At 43.9% G+C, this 17,841-nt stretch overlaps 1 protein-coding gene across 6 annotated transcripts in view; it reads left to right on the top strand.

The window, feature by feature from the left end:
• LOC111976466 (ubiquitin conjugation factor E4 B) overlaps nucleotides 1-17,841 on the top strand; it is a 69,703-nt gene that overhangs the window by 19,828 nt on the left and 32,034 nt on the right. For 3 of the 6 annotated variants that reach the window (XM_024005298.2, XM_024005299.2, XM_070448115.1), the window contains exons 5-10: nucleotides 5,215-5,362; nucleotides 5,640-5,865; nucleotides 6,325-6,777; nucleotides 7,959-8,063; nucleotides 11,082-11,223; nucleotides 13,152-13,252. In XM_024005298.2, coding sequence (XP_023861066.1) covers nucleotides 5,215-5,362; nucleotides 5,640-5,865; nucleotides 6,325-6,777; nucleotides 7,959-8,063; nucleotides 11,082-11,223; nucleotides 13,152-13,252 — 1,175 coding nt within the window. The remainder of the gene's footprint in view (nucleotides 1-5,214; nucleotides 5,363-5,639; nucleotides 5,866-6,324; nucleotides 6,778-7,958; nucleotides 8,064-11,081; nucleotides 11,224-13,151; nucleotides 13,253-17,841) is intronic. The other 3 variants (XM_024005301.2, XM_024005302.2, XM_024005300.2) reach the window with 2 other exon arrangements.

Consider the following 17,841-nt stretch of genomic DNA (forward strand, 5'->3'; position numbering starts at 1 on the left):
AACAGGTACAAAAGCATCTATATCCACAGTAAAACGAGTTCTATATCGACATAACCTGAAAGGCCGCTCAGCAAGGAAGAAGCCACTGCTCCAAAAACACAATTAAAAAAGCCAGACTACGGTTTGCAATGGGGACAAAGATCAAGAAATGTCCTCTGGTCTGAAACAAAAATAGAACTGTTTGGCCGTAATGACCATTGTTATGTTTGGAGGACAAAGGGGGAGGCTTGCAAGCCGAAGAACACCATCCCAACTGTGAAGCACAGGGGCTTGATCAATGTCTTTTTATTTAACCTTTATTTCATCAGGGAGTCATACTGAGACCAAGGTCTCTTTTACAGATGAGTTACAGAAAATACACATCAAAATATAAATACAAAATGCAAGCAGAAAGTCAGTAGAATTATTTTGTTGTACAATGAAGGCAGACTAGTTTAGATGGAGCCTGGTCAACCATGGGTCTAATAGCAGACACAACAGTATCATAATACACTGCTCAAAAAAATAAAGGGAACACTTAAACAACACAATGTAACTCCAAGTCAATCACACTTCTGTGAAATCAAACTGTCCACTTAGGAAGCAACACTGATTGACAATAAATTTCACATGCTGTTGTGCAAAATGGAATAGACAAAAGGTGGAAATTATAGGCAATTAGCAAGACACCCCCAAAAAAGGAGTGATTCTGCAGGTGTGGACCACAGACCACTTCTCAGTTCCTATGCTTCCTGGCTGATGTTTTGGTCACTTTTGAATGCTGGCGGTGCTCTCACTCTAGTGGTAGCATGAGACGGAGTCTACAACCCACACAATGGCTCAGGTAGTGCAGTTCATCCAGGATGGCACATCAATGCGAGCTGTGGCAAAAAGGTTTGCTGTGTCTGTCAGCGTAGTGTCCAGGCATGGAGGCGCTACCAGGAGACAGGCCAGTACATCAGGAGACGTGGAGGAGGCCGTAGGAGGGCAACAACCCAGCAGCAGGACCGCTACCTCCGCCTTTGTGCAAGGAGGTGCACTGCCAGCGCCCTGCAAAATGACCTCCAGCAGGCCACAAATGTGCATTTGTCAGCATATGGTCTCACAAGGGGTCTGAGGATCTCATCTCGGTACCTAATGGCAGTCAGGCTACCTCTGGCGAGCACATGGAGGGCTGTGCGGCCCCACAAAGAAATGCCACCCCACACCATGACTGACCCATCGCCAAAACGGTCATGCTGGAGGATGTTGCAGAACGTTCTCCACGGCATCTCCAGACTCTGTCACGTCTGTCACATGTGCTCATGTGCTCAGTGTGAACCTGCTTTCATCTGTGAAGAGCACAGGGCGCCAGTGGCGAATTTGCCAATCTTGGTATTCTCTGGCAAATGCCAAACGTCCTGCACGTGTTGGCTGTAAGCACAACCCCCACCTGTGGACGTCGGGCCCTCATACCACCCTCATGGAGTCTGTTTTCTGACCGTTTGAGCAGACACATGCACATTTTGCCGCTGGAGGTCATTTTGCAGCTGGCAGTGCACCTCCTTGCACAAAGCGGAGGTAGCGGTTCTGCTGCTGGGTTGTTGCCCTCCTACGGCCTCCTCCACGTCTCCTGATTACTGGCCGGTCTCCGTAGCGCCTCCATGCTCTGGACCACTACGCTGACAGACACAGCAAACCTTTTTGCCACAGCTCGCATTGATGTGCCATCCTGGATGAACTGCACTACCTGAGCCACTTGTGTGGGTTGTAGACTCCGTCTCATGCTACCCACTAGAGTGAGAGCACCGCCAGCATTTCAAAAGTGACCCAAAACATCCAGCCAGGAAGCATAGAACTCAGAATTCTGTGGTCACCACCTGCAGAATCACTCCTTTTTTGGGGGTGTCTTGCTAATTGCCTATCATTTCCACCTTTTGTCTAGTCCATTTGCACAACAGCATGTGAAATTTATTGTCAATCAGTGTTGCTTCCTAAGTGGACAGTTTGATTTCACAGAAGTGTGATTGACTTGGAGTTACATTGTGTTGTTTAAGTGTTCCCTTTATTTTTTTGAGCAGTGTACAATGAAGGCAGACTGTAGTTCAGATGGAGCCTGGTCAACTGTGGGGGAAATAGCAGACACAACAGTATCATAATACAATGAAGGCAGACTGTAGTTCAGATGGAGCCTGGTCAACTGTGGGGGAAAGAGCAGACACAACAGTATCATCATTTTTTTATACAGACAAGTTAATATTGTTAATGTAAACAGTAAAAAATATAGGACCCAAAATTGACCCCTGCTGGACACCTATCGTAATATCCAGTAATCCTGATTTAACACCATCAGTTGAGTTATATCACATTGAGTTATATCTGTCATCTAATTTTTTAACCAGTTACATGCAGCCTGGTCCAGGCCAAATGAGGAAAGCCTCTGAATTAGCAGTGCGTGATCAACCGTATCGAAAGATCCATGAAGAGGGCAGCACAGTTTCTTTTTATCCATACAAATAACCACGTTTGTAATTAGGGATGCCGCAGAGATAGTGCTATGACCTGGTCTAAACTCGACTGATGTACATTTAGAATACATTTCAAAGATCTTAGCTGAGAATTAATCAACGATTCTAATATTTTAGCGAGGCAAGACAGTTTAGAAATAGGGTTATTTTTATTTTTATTCTATATTTTTTTGATGTATTATTTGGGTCACAAGGGTCACCACTTTTGTGATGGGGTAGTGTGCCGGCTTCCAAACCTGGGGATAGTACTAGATATAATCATCAGCTCAAAAATATGGGTTAATGATTCAGCAATCGGGGGGAAATTGGATCAAGCATTTCATCTAGCACAGCAGATGGTGAATCTGTTTTCATTTCAGCAATTTACTATGAGTTGACGTGTTAACCGTTGAGAGGCTGGTAGAGGGAAGAGCAGTCGATTTGACTGTCAAAAGCCACCGTTTCTCTCAAATAAAAAGCCGGCAGAGATAAAATGATTTTAAAACATCACTTATCCCCTTCTCAGTTATGCCAGAGTCAGACAGAACTTGCTTAGGCAGGTAAGAAGAGGATCACCAGCAGTCCGAGAGAGCTTAAACAGTAGCTTGATTTAGCATTTTTTTTTTTTTTGAGATAGTACATACGTTTCTCAATTGTCTGAAAAATTGCCAGTCCACTACAGTCAGTTTTCCTGGTTTTGGCCCAGGCCTGATTTCTCATCTGAACGAGCTCAGATCTAACCCTTGGCATTCTTTGGAGCTATCGTTCACTCTGAATTCTTTAAAAGGGTGGTGTTTTTCTGTCAAATATTTCCTAAATTCACCAAACTTGCTTCACAGAAACAGGCTCATTCATCGAGTGAATTTTACTTCAAACTAATTAATTCAAAGGCATTATATTTCCATGCGTTCAATTGTGTAAGATGGCTGAACTCATCAATTGGATAATCTCTTACTGGTAAATATACAGTGCATTCAGAAAGTATTTTGACCTCTTGACTTTTGCCACATTTTGTTACGTTACAGCCTTCATCTAAAATTGATGAAATTTCACATTTACATAAGTATTCAGACCCTTTAATCAGTACTTTGTTGAAGCACCTTTGGCAGCGATTACAGCATCAAGTCTTCTTGGGTATGACGCTACAAGCTTGACACACCTGTATTTGGGGAGTTTCTCCCATTCTTCTCTGCATATCCCCTCAAGCTCTGTCAGGTTGGATGGGGAGCGTCGCTGCACAGCTATTTTCAGATCTATCCAGAGATGTTCAAGTCCGGGCTCTGGCTGGGCCACTCGAAGACATTCAGAGTCTTGTCCTGAAGCCACTCCTGCGTTGTCTTGGCTGTATTTAGGGTTGTCTTGTTGGAAGATGAACCTTCATCCCAGTCTGAGGTCCTGAGCGCTCTGGAGCAGGTTTTCATCAAGGATCGGTCTGTACTTTGCTCTGTTCATCTTTCCCTCGATCCTGACTTGTCTCCCAGTCCCTGCTGCTGAAAAACATCCCCACAGCATGATGCTGCCACCACAATGCTTCACCGTAGGGAGGGTGCCAGGTTTCCTCCAAACGTGATGCTTGGCATTCAGGCCAAATAGTTCAATCTTGGTTTCATCAGACCAGAGACTCTTGTTTTTCATGGTCGGAGAGTCCTTTAGGTGTCTTTTGGCAAACTCAAAGAGGGCTGTCACATGCCTTTTTACTGAGGAGTGGCTTCCTTCTGACCACCCTACCATAAAGGCCTGATTTGGTGTAGTGCTGCCGAGATGGCTATCCTTCTGGAAAGTTCTCCCATCTCCACAGAGATCTCTGGATCTCTGTCAGAGTGACCATCGGGTTCTTAGTCACCTCCCTGACCAAGGTCCTTCTCCCTCGATTGCTTAGTATGGCCCGGGCGGCCAGCCCGAAGAGTCTTGTTGGTTCCAAACTAATTATTTTTAAGAATGTTGAAGGCCACTGTGTTCTTGGAAATGTTTTGGTACCCTTCCCCAGATCTGTTCCTCAACAAAATCCTGTCTCGGAGCTCTATGGATAATTCCTTCAACCTCATGACTTGGTTTTTGATCTGACATGCACTGTCAACTGTGGGACCTTATTTAGACAGGTGTGTGCCTTTCCCAATCGTGTCCGATCAATTTAATTTACCACAGGTGGACTCCAATCAAGTTGTAGAAACATCAAGGATAATCAAAGGAAACAGGATGCACCTGATCTCAATGTCGAGTCTGATAGCAAAGGGTCTGAATAGTTTTTGTAAACATTTCTAAAAAACAGTTTTTGCTTTGTCATTATGGTTTATTGTGTGTAGATTGAGGATTTTTATTTATTTAATCCATTGTAGAATAAAGCTATAACGTAACGAAGTGGAAATGGTGAAGATCGATGAAAAAGTTAACGGCATGTTTAAATGAAGTATTTCTCTGTCCAAGGTCCTGAACGTGAACATTGATGGGCCCTGCCCTACTGTGTTCTCCAGACGACAGCTCTGTCCATTGTGCTAACCCCAATAGTATGATTTAAGATGAATGGACTGTCACTTGGTTGATGTTAATCCAAATTTGTTCACATGTCGGCCTCTTGGCCTTCGTTTCACACATTGAACCCTGATCCCCCTGCATTTACCCAAGGGTATGTAAATGTCGATTTTTACCGCCTATCGGTAAACTCAACATGACCGCAGGTCCACCTGTCACTTGAACAGCATTGTCCGCTCTAGCTAGTCCTTGTAACTCTCCATGGGTGTGCCTGTCCCAGGAATCCGCTGAAACCTCAGATGTCTCTGAAGAGCAGGCTCTGCAGCTCATCTGTAAGATCCTGCGTGTCTCCTGGAAGGAGCAGGACAGAGATGTCATCTTTCTCCCCTCGCTTGCCGCAGAGTTCCACCAGAGCAGCCCCAAAGAAGGTAGTGCAAAGATGCAGGGGAGTTGATATGATTTTCTCCTTCAGTTGTATAGCTTTTTGCAGAAAAGTCCTAGATTAGTGCTTTATGATATTGGCATCTGAATGCAACAGCTATAAAAAATGTATCTCTAACCCATCCTTTCTGTTGAAATTTGAAGAAAATATGTATTAAATTGAAATGCAAATAGTTTTTTCTCTCATGTATACTATTGTACGTTGCACTGCAATGACAAGTCACAAATTAAATGTGTGTGTGCTATTTCTCTTCCTCCTCCCAGTCTACTCTGACTTCAAAGACCTGATTGGCCAGATCCTGATGGAGGTTCTCATGATGTCCACCATGTCGCACATCCACAACCCCTTCGGCAGCCTGACTGCCACGTCCCAGCCAATTGCTGCTGCCAAATCTCCCGACCACCACCTGACGCTGGTTCAGCCCTCTAGCCAGGGCGGCAGTCCCATGGCCACCTCTGCAGGCTCATTTGGGGCCAGCTCTCTGTCCAGGCAAGTACGCCCAATGACCCCACAACTAGCCCCCAGTCCTGGGTAAATACAGTAGGACTGTGTCCCAAATGGCATTCTATTCCCTATAGAGCTCCCCTACTTTTGACTAGCTCCCATAGGGCTCTGGTCAAAAGTAGTACACTGTATAGGGAATAGGGTGCCATTTGGAGCTCAGCCTAAACTTACCATTTGCACATATGGTTGTTCAAATTCAACCAGTGCCATTTAACTCAATCTCTGATTAGAAATTGTACAAGACACCCTGATGGAATCCATTCAAAATAGTGTCTAATGGAATTCCGATATTGAAATTGACAGAGATTGAATTGTTCCCTTTCTTGTAATTGAGGCCTACTCAGTAGGACGTGCTGTCTTTTTTGAACTGGCACAGTCATGGTATCGTTCTGTGTTCTTCGTTAAGTTTTATATAACCCCTTTGTTTTGCCATGTTGTCCACAGCCTATACGGGTGTAGTCCACACCCACTGGCTTTGAACCCAGCCAGGATGACCTCTCCATCTCTACCTGCCTCCACCCCCTCCTCCCCACATCCAATGGTAGCCCCAAGTCCCCCTACTATGGCCAACTCCTCTAGGCTCTCTCTCTCCGCCCCCCTGCCCGTCTCCCAGCGCTACCGGCCCTACTCTGTCACCTCTCCCTCAGGGTTCTCCACCCCCCCTTGCCCCACTCTGGCTAGCCTCGCTGGGTTTTCCTCCGTCCCTGGCACTGTCCCTGCATGTTTCCCAGTACCGCCCATCGCCCTGTCCCAGGCGCCAGCCCCAAGACTACCAACCACTCCCCAGTCGGTTCTCCTTCCCTCCCCCAGACCTCGCCCGCCCAGCTCCATGCCACTCCCTCTGGTGCCCACCTCGCCCAGAGCAGCTTCCCGACAAGCTGCCCGGATCCCTTCTAGGTACCTCCTCAACCACCTGTGTGACAGAGTGACATGCAACAAGCTACCTTACTAAAACATTAATCCTCCGCTGCCCATGATATATCCCCCCTAACACGATTGGATTGGGGTATGAACTGAAAAGCTTGCTCTGTAGATTTTAAAGGTGGTTGCATACGCTGTCAAATGAAATGAGAAGTAAAGCCCTTTCCACCAAGTTAGAATTTAAACGTACTCCCTTGTGCTGCATGCCACTTCCTGAAATGTGCCACTAGACACTTGGTGTGTGTCCCCCAATTGGCACCCTATTTACTGTATAGTTCCCTACTTTTGACCAGGGCCTATAGCGAATACGGTATGGTGCCATTTTGGACGCAGCCTTTGTTTGGTGGGTGATACTAGTCTCGTGGGGCATCCTTCCAAATCTCGTCTGGTACTAATATAACACTTGACCTGAGTACCTCTTGTAGGCCTATTGCGTAAATTAATATGGCCGTTTTCCCAGACACAGATTAAGCCTAGTCCTGGACTAAAAATGCATTTCTATGGAGTTTCACCATTTGAGTTGCTTTTTTGTCCAGGACTAGGTTTAATCTGTGTCTGGGGAAGAAGTCAGAGTAAAGGTTTACATATAATTCCCACCCACAAACCTTCAATTCTCTGATTAGAACAATTTACAATCGCTGCCATAAATTTTTTTTGTTTATGTGTAAATAAAATGCTCAGTGTTGGGACAATGGCCCAGTTCTGACGAATCAAAACTTGGAGCTGGAACAGTGTCATTGAGAAACCAGGAGAAAGACCCTTTATTTTGCTTGCAAATGCATTGCTTGTCCTGCATGTTTTTTGTGTGAAGCATAGCTTTGGTACTCTTTGTCTATGGGAGCTGTAGGAGCCCATGTGTCCTTGTATCTTCATATAACATGTACTGATGGACATGGAATAAGGTCAGCACTAGGGGAGTGGTCTGGTGTTTTATTCCACAGTGAATCACAATCAGGGTTCAGCTGAAGCCCGAGAGAAGGCGTGCTAGTCATATCACTTCCTTCCTACGTCCTTTCCTCAGTGCTACCCTCTTCCTTCCCTACCCCACCCTCTCTTATATATGACCTGTGTGTCTAAACTGTCCATCAAATCCCCATCTTAGTCTTCGTGTTTTTCCACCCTGACCACCTATCTTATCCCTCCTTCCTCCACGCCAGCCCCCTCTCCTTTCTGTTCTTCACCCTCTCTGACATGTCTCAGGACAGCAGCGACGAAGAGGATGAACAGGAGGAGGATTTTTCGCAGTTTCAGTTTGGGTCCAGGTAGACACCGCTGCATGGCCTGTGTGTTCAGTAGACTCACCGGCAGGTTGGCCTGTACCCTACCTGCCCTAAGCTCTCTCCTAAGCTCTCTCCTGGCCCTACACTAAGTTTGAATTTGTCCTGGTAGGTGACCTAAACTGGGACATGCTTAAACAACCTGACCGAGTCCTAAAGCAATGGGAATCCCTAAATCTATCTCAGATTATTACCAATCCCACAAAGGTATGACTCCAAACACCCAGATAAGGCTACTCTCCTCGACGTTATCCTCACAAATAATCCTGATAGGTATCAGTCTGGTGTTTTCTGTAATGACCTTAGTGATCACTGTTTTACAGCCTGTGTTCGTAATGGCTGCTCAGTGAAACGACCTGTCCTGATTTGTCATAGACGCTTGCTAAACAACTTTAATGAGCAAGCCTTCCTTCATGACCTGGCCTCTGTAACATGGTATAGAATCAGCTTGATCCCCTTGGCGAAGATGCTTGGACCTTTTTTTCAGTGGTATTGTTAACACGCCCCCATAAAGAAAATGAGAATTAAAAACAGGTTCAGCCCCTGGTTTGGCTGCGATCTTGCAGAGTTACTCCACCTCAGGAATTGCATTTGGCGAAAGGCTCGGCACACACGTACACACGTATGTGGCCCATATCATCACCAAGCCTATCACCAACTTTTTAACCTGTCTCTCCTTTCTGGAGAGGTTTTATATTTAATTTTGTATTTTTAATCCCAGCCCCCGTCCCCACAGGAGGCCTTTTGCCTTTTTGGTAGACCATCATTGTAAATAAGAATTTGTTCTTAACTGACTTGCCTAGTTAAGTAAACAAATATATATATTTAAACGGCATGCTTCAGCAGTGTGACAAGCCTAGCCAATAACCGCTGAGGTTGCGTCCCAACTTAGTGCACTAATTTTGACCAGAACCCCAGGTCCCTGGTCAAATGTAGTGCACTATATAGGGAATGGGATGCCCTTTGGGACGTAACCAGAGTTAAACCACTGCAGGCTAGCTGCAGCAGGGACAGGTTGAGAAATGTAGAGGCTGTAAACACTTGCAGATTTTACAGGCCTCGGCTGTATTTGAAGCTCAGCTTTGGAACTAGTTTATTTCAGTACAGATTGAGGCAGGGTGCTCAACTTTGGAACTAGTTTATTTCAGTACAGTTTGAGGCAGGGGTGGCTCAGCTTTGGAACTAGTTTTATTTCAGTACAGATTGAGGCAGGGTGCTCAGCTTTGGAACTAGTTATTTCAGTACAGTTTGAGGCAGGGTGCTCAGCTTTGGAACTAGTTTATTTCAGTACAGATTGAGGCAGGGTGCTCAGCTTTTGGAACTAGTTATTTTCAGTACAGATTGAGGCAGGGTGCTCAGCTTTGAAACTAGTTTATTTCGTACAGATTGAGGCAGGGTCTCAGCTTTGGAACTAGTTTATTTCAGTTACAGTATTTGAGGCAGGGTGCTCAGCTTTGGAACTAGTTTTATTTCAGTACAGATTGAGGGCAGGGTGCTCAGCTTTGGAACTAGTTTATTTCAGTACAGATTGAGGCAGGGTGCTCAGCTTTGAACTAGTTTATTTCAGTACCAGATTGAGGCAGGGGTGCTCAGCTTTGGAACTAGTTTATTTCAGTACAGATTGAGGCAGGTGCTCAGCTTTGGAACTAGTTTATTTTCAGTACAGATTGAGGCAGTGCTCAGCTTTGGAACTAGTTTATTTCAGTACAGATTGAGGCAGGGTGCTCAACTTTGGAACTAGTTTATTTCAGTACAGATTGAGGCAGGGTACTCAGCTTTGTTGTCTGAATTGCAGTTAAGTGAACAAAAACAAAATTATGACTAGGCTAGCACTGCAGTTAGTAAGTAGCCTGATATCAGGTACTCAAGCACTAGGATCCTGAAGGTCTTGGAAATAATCAGCATGAGTTTGGCCCAGGATTGTAATTTCCCTGTGAATTAGGCCTGTCAAATTTGTGGAAAGGATCCAAGTTTAGACCTGTTTGTCAAGACCAGGCAAATAAGCCTTGGAAGTACATGTCAAAGACGCTGTTTAATCTTTCTGCAAACATAATTCAGATCAAAGACGACAACAGGTTTGATCTTGTCTTCAGATGGTGTCTGTTGCTGCAAATGCTGCTTGCTGCACCCCGGATAAACAATCTGCTGGATTGAAAGTGCAAGTTCTCAACCAATATCACAAGACAATCAGTTCTCCGTTCTGTGCATTCAAGTCTCTGCTAGAAATCTGTCAAGCACCCTTTGGCAGAATAATTATCCACATTATTCCTGCAGTCACTGAAAATTTTGATTTCTGCGGTATTGGCAGAACACGTGTGCAATGCAGCCCTGGTGTCTCCTAGCGATAGTTTGTCACAAAAACCTGTGTAAATGTTGTTTTAAAAAAATTAACTTTTAATGTCTGCAACTGTAGATTACATGACTAACGGTATAGCCAGAGGTTTGTGGTGGTGTGAAGATGCTCACAGGTTACCCACCGGTCTGTCTTCTGAAACAGACCACTAGCAATGCATTAGCTTAGACACCTGTGAACCCTTGTGGTCAATGGATATCTCTGTGGAATCCATTACCTGTATTGTGTTCATTAGGCACCAAATGGAAGAAAATTAACTAAAAATGGACTGAAACAAACCAGGAGGGAGCAAGCGACTACATGGAGTTGAACAAAAAGAAACAAAAGGTTGCAAAAGGTTTTCCGTTGCGTGCCCTATTAAACACGACCAAACTTCAAACTGCTATTGAGGGAAATTATTGAAGGAATTTTGTCAAATCGAAGAGTTAAGTTAGTTAGATTTCAAACTCAAGAGTTGTGGATAAAAAATGCTGAAACACTACGTTGCAGCACTGTAGCTAACGTTTGACATTTCTTTCAGGAGAACCTGAAAGGTCGCTTATTTACCACATTTGTCTACGCGGCTTGTTTCTTATGGTGCCCTGGTTCTGCTCCTGTTCTGTTAAATGTAATGACTTTGTCTCTGTTTTACCCTCCGTCTCTCTGTGTAGTCTGGGTGTGTCTGCAGGGGGAATGGACTCGCAATCCTGCAACGACTGCTTCTCCATCGAGGCGTGCATGGAGACAGAGATGCTCAACTACCTCATCGAGCGCTTCGACAGTGCAGGCATGGAGGAAAGTAAGGCGCCCAAGGTAAACTGGAAACACCCCGAACATATGTGGTATCTACTCATTTGGAAGTATGGTTTTGGAATTGCCGGGGACCTCACGATACGATATTATCACCGTACTTCGGTGCCGATTTTTATTTATTGCGATTCGATACTACGATTTCTATTTAGAAGATGTTCCAAACATTTTGCTCACTATTTGTCTGCGGCAGAGAGAAGTGAGCGCATGAGAAAGTTAGTTTTGATCAGTCATGGAAATAGAAGTACTGAAAACATGTTGGTTCACAAATTTAAAAATAAGATGTAGAACAAGCTATAGGATGAAAAATAGCGGCGTTTTGCCACAGGTACAGCCCACTAGTGCTAGCTAACGCTACTTAGCACAACATTTTTGTTGTTGCATTTTACCAACCATTACATGGGAGTTAAAGTAACATCGTCCAAAAAATAATATAGCGATGGGTTTCTATCATACTATTTGAAGCATTTGGAAACACCATTTTAAGATAGTGTCCCCAAACAATACTTACTTTTCTGCCATGCGTGGTGTGCTATGCCTAAAACCTTGTCCTGAGATTAGGCAAAGTTACATTTGCACATCGGAACGCTCTTTTCTGATTTAAAATGCGTGTTATTTAAAAGAGATGGACAATATACATGAACATAAACCCCTCGCAACACAAATCAGGTAATACCCAATTGAGTTCAAAGAGCCTGACCACAATTAGGGCTGTGGCGGTCATGACATTTTGTCAGCCGGTGATTGTTAAGCTAATAACTGCCGGTCTCACGGTAATTTACCTTTTTAATGAACATAAACACATTTAGCATCTCCTGGCTTCCACGCACAGCCTACAAGCCACTGATGCTGACCTTTGGAACATATACATTTTAAAAAGTCTAATAAATACATGTAATATAGCCTACACCATCGCAATAAATCCATTATTTATTTTAGACAGGTCTAAAGAAAAGAAACAAGTCCTCCTATATGCTTAATTTAGTTATTTATGCAACTTTAGTTGTGATACAAACGTTGGGGTATAGGTTTTGATTTTTAATACATTCTATAGACAATTGCATAGCCTATAGAAATGTTACGCAACATGAGCTCATGGGCTCTCATGAAGTGTTTTGATTTAGATTTTCGAAAACATTTGCATTGATGTCACAGTGATTAGAGAGACAATAGAGTGCTGAGTACCAGGCAGTTAGCAAGTTTGGTAGGCTACTAATGACCACCAGCAGCATCAGAGCACAGTTTTGGAGAAGCCTAGTGTTGTAATCGGCTAAACTTTGAACATTGAGATATTAAATAAATGATCGAGCCTTGAATAGGAAGAGACTGGTTTGTGTGTCAAGTGAATGGTTCTCTGTGGGAAGACGGATAGCTTTGGAATGCGTTGGGTGGAAGGGAGTAGAGCAACGAACGGTTGAGATAGGGGAGACAGATAGACATCTGTGGACTGGGGGAAGGAGGGGTTGAGGTCAATTCCCCTAGGGGAGTGATCAGGGTTTAGTATCTGGTTACCTTCTTTCTGTTGAACCATAAGATGTAAGGATTGGAGAGAGAAGGAGGAGTGTCCTAAAGTGGGATGTATATAACTGGGATGGAGAGAAATGTTAAAAGAATTCAACTTGGTTAAGCTTCTCTAGTGTCCGTGAGTTATTTACTCAGAAAAATAAGAACCTAACACTAGTTACATGACTAAACAGTGAGATGGAATTTGACTGCGGTCATGACTTGTGACCAGCGGTGTGGTGGTAATGCGGTCACCGTAACAGCCCTAACCACAATGCCGCTCACGATGAGAGGAAGCGCCACTCCTCTGTGACCAAATTATGATTCTGCAGAAGAATGTGGAGACAGTGTCACCTTGACATGAGCAGCCCTGATGGTGTCGAAACAAACTGAACTTGTACTTCTCTCTCCTCCTCTTGTCTTCTCAGATTTGCAGCCACCCCGGTGTCAGCCAGCTCCTCAGCAACATACGCTCACAGTGCATTTCCCATGCCGCTCTTGTCCTTCAGGGCGCCCTCACGCAGCCCAGGTCAGTCTGACACCTTCCTTGTCACATGTGACCTCTTCCAATACTGTGGTCATAATACAGTCATTTCTATTATTCTGTTCATCAGTGTTTCCCCTGCCATTGAATAGGAGTGTCTAGCTGTCTAGGTCTGTTGCATGTTCGTTTCAGATGACCCATTTATTTCAAATAGATATTTTTTTACAGCCCAATTATCTACTCGTAGACACATGGAAGAAAACAGCAATTAAACTATGGAAAATACATGTTTTGTTCTTTTTGTCTGCTATTTCATCACCCCTAGCAGGAGCTACTGTTCGAGCACCATAGCAACTCATTTATCATTGGGTTCACATATACACATTATTTTGCCATGCCTTTTACACCTTTGCTCCCACACTCTAGAGTTTCCTCTCACCATTCTCTGAGCAAGTTAGTTAGCATGCATGCTACCACTTGTTAAAGGGCAGAATACAAGTATATGACGCAAGGATTTGGTCAATAATAAGTTTGTTCCTCCAAATAGTATTGGCCAGGAGACTCGTTCCAGGTATGTTGTGTGTCTGAGTAAAGCCTAAGTTATATCCTACGCAATACGCATTGCAAGAAAGAAAATTAGCTACGCAAAATGGCCAGCTTGCATAGTCGCAAGCGTGTGTAGCCTCAGTTTAGTAGATCGACGCAGTCAATCAGTACAATTTATTTATAAAGCCCTTTTTACATCAGCAGATGTCACAAAGTGCTTATACAGAAACCCAGCCTAAAACTCAGAAGAGCAAGCAATGCAGATGTAGAAGCATGGTGGCTAGGAAAAACTCCCTAGAAAGGCGCAAACCTAGGAAGAAACTTAGAGCAGTCAGGGTCTGAGGAGTCGCCAGTCTTCTTCTGGTTATGTCAGTGAAGATTGTTGTTCAAGATGTTGAAACGTTCATATATAACCAGCAGGGTGAAATAATAATCATAGTGGTTGTAGAGGGTGCAACAGGTCAGCACCTCAGGAGTCAGTTGGCTTTTCATAGCCGAGCATTCAGACAGAGTATTTGTATCTATTAGGGATCCAACACATAATTACAGATTAAACATAACATTAGTTTACCACTTCATATCTAAAATGTAGAATACCATCATACAACAATATTACACCGTGTGTTTAGAGTTTGTGTGCTAGCTCCTGTGTCATGACTCTATGTAGTATTGTGCGCCTCCTATAGTCTGTTCTGGACTTGTGGATTGTGAAGAGACCTCTGGTGACATATGCATGGGTGTCCGAGCTGTGTGCTAGTAGTTTAAACAAACACCTCGGTGCATTCAGCATGTCAACATTTCTTACAAAAACAAGTAGTAATGAAGTCAATCTCTCCTCCACTTTGAGCCATTTACATGCATCTTTTTATCATTCATTTCTCTCAGCCAATCATCATTCATTTGTGTAAGTGCTGTGCTTGTTGAATGCCCTTCCCTATAAGCATGCTGAAAGTCTGTCAATTTGTTTACTGTAAAATAGCATTGCATCTGGTCGAACAAAATGTTTTCCAAAAGTTTAATAAGGGTTGGTTAAAGGCTGATTGGTCGGCTTTTTGAGCCAGTAAAGTGCGCTTTACTATTCTTAGGTAGCGGAATTACTTTTGCTTCCCTCCAGGCCTGAGGGCGCACACTTTCTAGAAGACTTACATTGAAGTTAAGGCAAAATAGGAGGGGCAATATCATCCATTATTATCCTCAGTAATTTTCCATCCAAGTTGTCAGACACCGGTGGCTTGTCATAGTTGATAGACAATACTTTTTTAAAAAGTCTTTTAAACTCATTTGAAGGAATTCAAATGTACAATGCTTGTCTTTCATAATTTGGTCAGATATACCAGTCAAACGTTTGGACACACTTACTCATTCAAGGGGTTTATTTTTACTATTTTCTACATTGTAGAATATTCGTGAAGACATCAAATCTATGAAATAACACATATGGAATCATGTAGTAACCAAAAAAGTGTTAAACAAAGCAAAATGTATTTTATATTTGAGATTCTTCAAAGTAGCCACCCTTTGACTTGATGACAGCTTTGCACACTTTGGGCATTCTCTCAACCAGCTTCATGAGTCACCTGGAATCCATTTCAGTTAACAGGTGTGCCTTGTTAAAAGTTAATTTGTGGAATTTCTTTACTTCTTAATGTGTTTGAGCCAATCAGTTGTTGTGGCAAGGTAGGGGTGGTATACAGAAGATAGCCCTATTTGGTAAAAGACCAAGTCCATATTATGGCAAGAACAGCTCAAATAAGCAAAGAGAAACGACAGTCCATCATTACTTTAAGACATGAAGGTCAGTCAATCCGGAAAATGTCAACAACTTTGATAGTTTCTTCAAGTGCAGTCGCAAAAACCATCAAGCGCTATGAAACTGGCTCTCATGAGGACCGCCACCGGAAAGGAAGACCGAGTTACCTCTGCTGCAGAGGATACGTTCATTCGAGTTAACTGCACCTCAGATTGCAGCCCAAATAAATGCTTCACAGAGTGGAAGTAACAGACACACATCAACTGTTCAGAGGAGACTGCATGAATCAGGCCTTCATGGTCGAGTTGCTGCAAAGAAACCATTACCAAAGGACACCAATAAGAAGAAGAGACTTGCTTGGGCCAAGAAACACGAGCAATGGAAATTAGACTGGTGGAAATCTGTCCTTTGAGCTTTTTGCTTACCACCGCCGTGTCTTTGTAAGACGCAGAGTAAGTGAACGGATGATCTCCGCATGTGTCGTTCCCACCTTGAAGCATGGAGGAGGTGTAATTGTGTGGGGGTGCTTTGCTGCTGACATCTCTCTGATTTATTTCAAATTCAGGCATACTTAACAAGCATGGCTACAACAGGATTCTGCAGCAATACGCCATCCCATCTGGTTTGCGCTTAGTCCCACTATCATTTGTTTTTCAACAGGACAATGACCCAACACACCTCCAGGCTGTGTAAGGGCTATTTGACCAAGAAGGAGAGTGATGGAGTGCTGCATCAGATGACCTGGCCTGTACAATCCCCCGACCTCAACCCAATTGAGATGGTTTGGGTTAAGTTGGACCGCAGAGTGAAGGAAAAGCAGCAAACAAGTGCTCCGCATATGTGGGAACTCCAAGACTGTTGGAAAAGCATTCCAGGTGAAGCTGGTTGAGAGAATGCCAAGTGTGCGCAAAGCTGTCAAGGCGAAGGGTGGCTACTTTGAAGAATCAAAAATATATTTTGATTTGACACTTTTTTGGGGTTACTACATGATTACTTATTTGTTATTTCATAGTTGTGATGTCTTCACTATTATTTTACAGTGTAGAAAATAATACAAATAACCAAAAACCCTTGAATGAGTAGCTGTGTCCAAACTTTTGACTGGTGCTGTACTTAGATGTGTAGTGTCTGCATTTGTTGCTGGCATGTTATGCCCAATTTTGCTAATCATGCCAATTTAAAAAATCATTAAAATAGTTGGCAATATCAGTGGGTTTTGTAACGAATGAGCCATCTGATTCAATGAATGTTGGAGCTGAGTTTGCCTTTTTGCCCAAAATTTCATTGAAGGTGCTCCAATGCTTTTTTTACTATCATCCTTTATATAATTTATCTTTGTTTCATAGTATAGTGAGAGGCAGAAGCAGGTCAGGGTTCCATAGCTGCAGTCAGAACAGCAGAAACTGGGTCAGCAGCCCAACCAGGTGGATTGGGGACTAAGACAGTCAGGAGTGGCCAGGTAGTTCTGAGGTATGGTCCTCCGGGAAGGAAGAGCGAAAGTCTGGAGAAATCGAGGTAGCATCCTTAAGATCACACAGGAGAAATACATCAGAGATGACTGATTGACCGTAGCCCCTCGGCACATACACTACATGACCAAAAGTATGCGGTCACCTGCTTGTTGAACATCTCATTCCAAAATCATGTGCATTGATATAGATTTGGTCCTCCCTTTGCTGCTATAACAGCCTCCATTCTACTGGGAAGGCTTTCCACCACATGTTGGAACATTGCTATGGGGACTTGCTTCCATTCAGCCACGAGCATTAGTTAGGTCGGGCACTGATGTTGGGCGATTAGGCCTGGCTCGCAGTCGACATTTCAATTCATCCCAAAGGTGTTTGATGGGGTTGAGGTCAGGGCTCTGTGCAGGCCAGTCAAGTTCTTCCACACCGATCATGACAAACCATTTCTGTATGGACCTTGCTTTGTGCACAGGGGCATTGTCATGCTGAAACAGGAAAGAGTCTTCCCCATACAGTTGCCGCAAAATTGTAAGCACAGAATTGTCTAGAATGTCATTGTATGCTGTAGCGTTAAAATTTCCCTTCACTGGAACTAAGGGGCCTAGCCTGAACCATGAAATACAGCCCCAGACCATTATTCCTCCTTCACCAAACTTTACAGTTGGCACTATGTATTGGGGCAGGTAGCGTTCTCCTGGCATCCGCCAAACCCAGATTCGCCTGTCGCACTACCAGATGGTGAAGCGTTATTCATCACTCCAGAGAACGTGTTTTTACTGCTCCAGAGTCCAATGGCAGCGAGTTTTACGCCACTCCAGCCGACGCTTGGCATTGCGCATGGTGATCTTAGCTTTCTGTCGGCTGCTCTGCGA

This window comes from Salvelinus sp. IW2-2015, linkage group LG17 (assembly GCF_002910315.2).
Source record: "Salvelinus sp. IW2-2015 linkage group LG17, ASM291031v2, whole genome shotgun sequence".
Classification (NCBI taxonomy): domain Eukaryota; kingdom Metazoa; phylum Chordata; class Actinopteri; order Salmoniformes; family Salmonidae; genus Salvelinus; species Salvelinus sp. IW2-2015.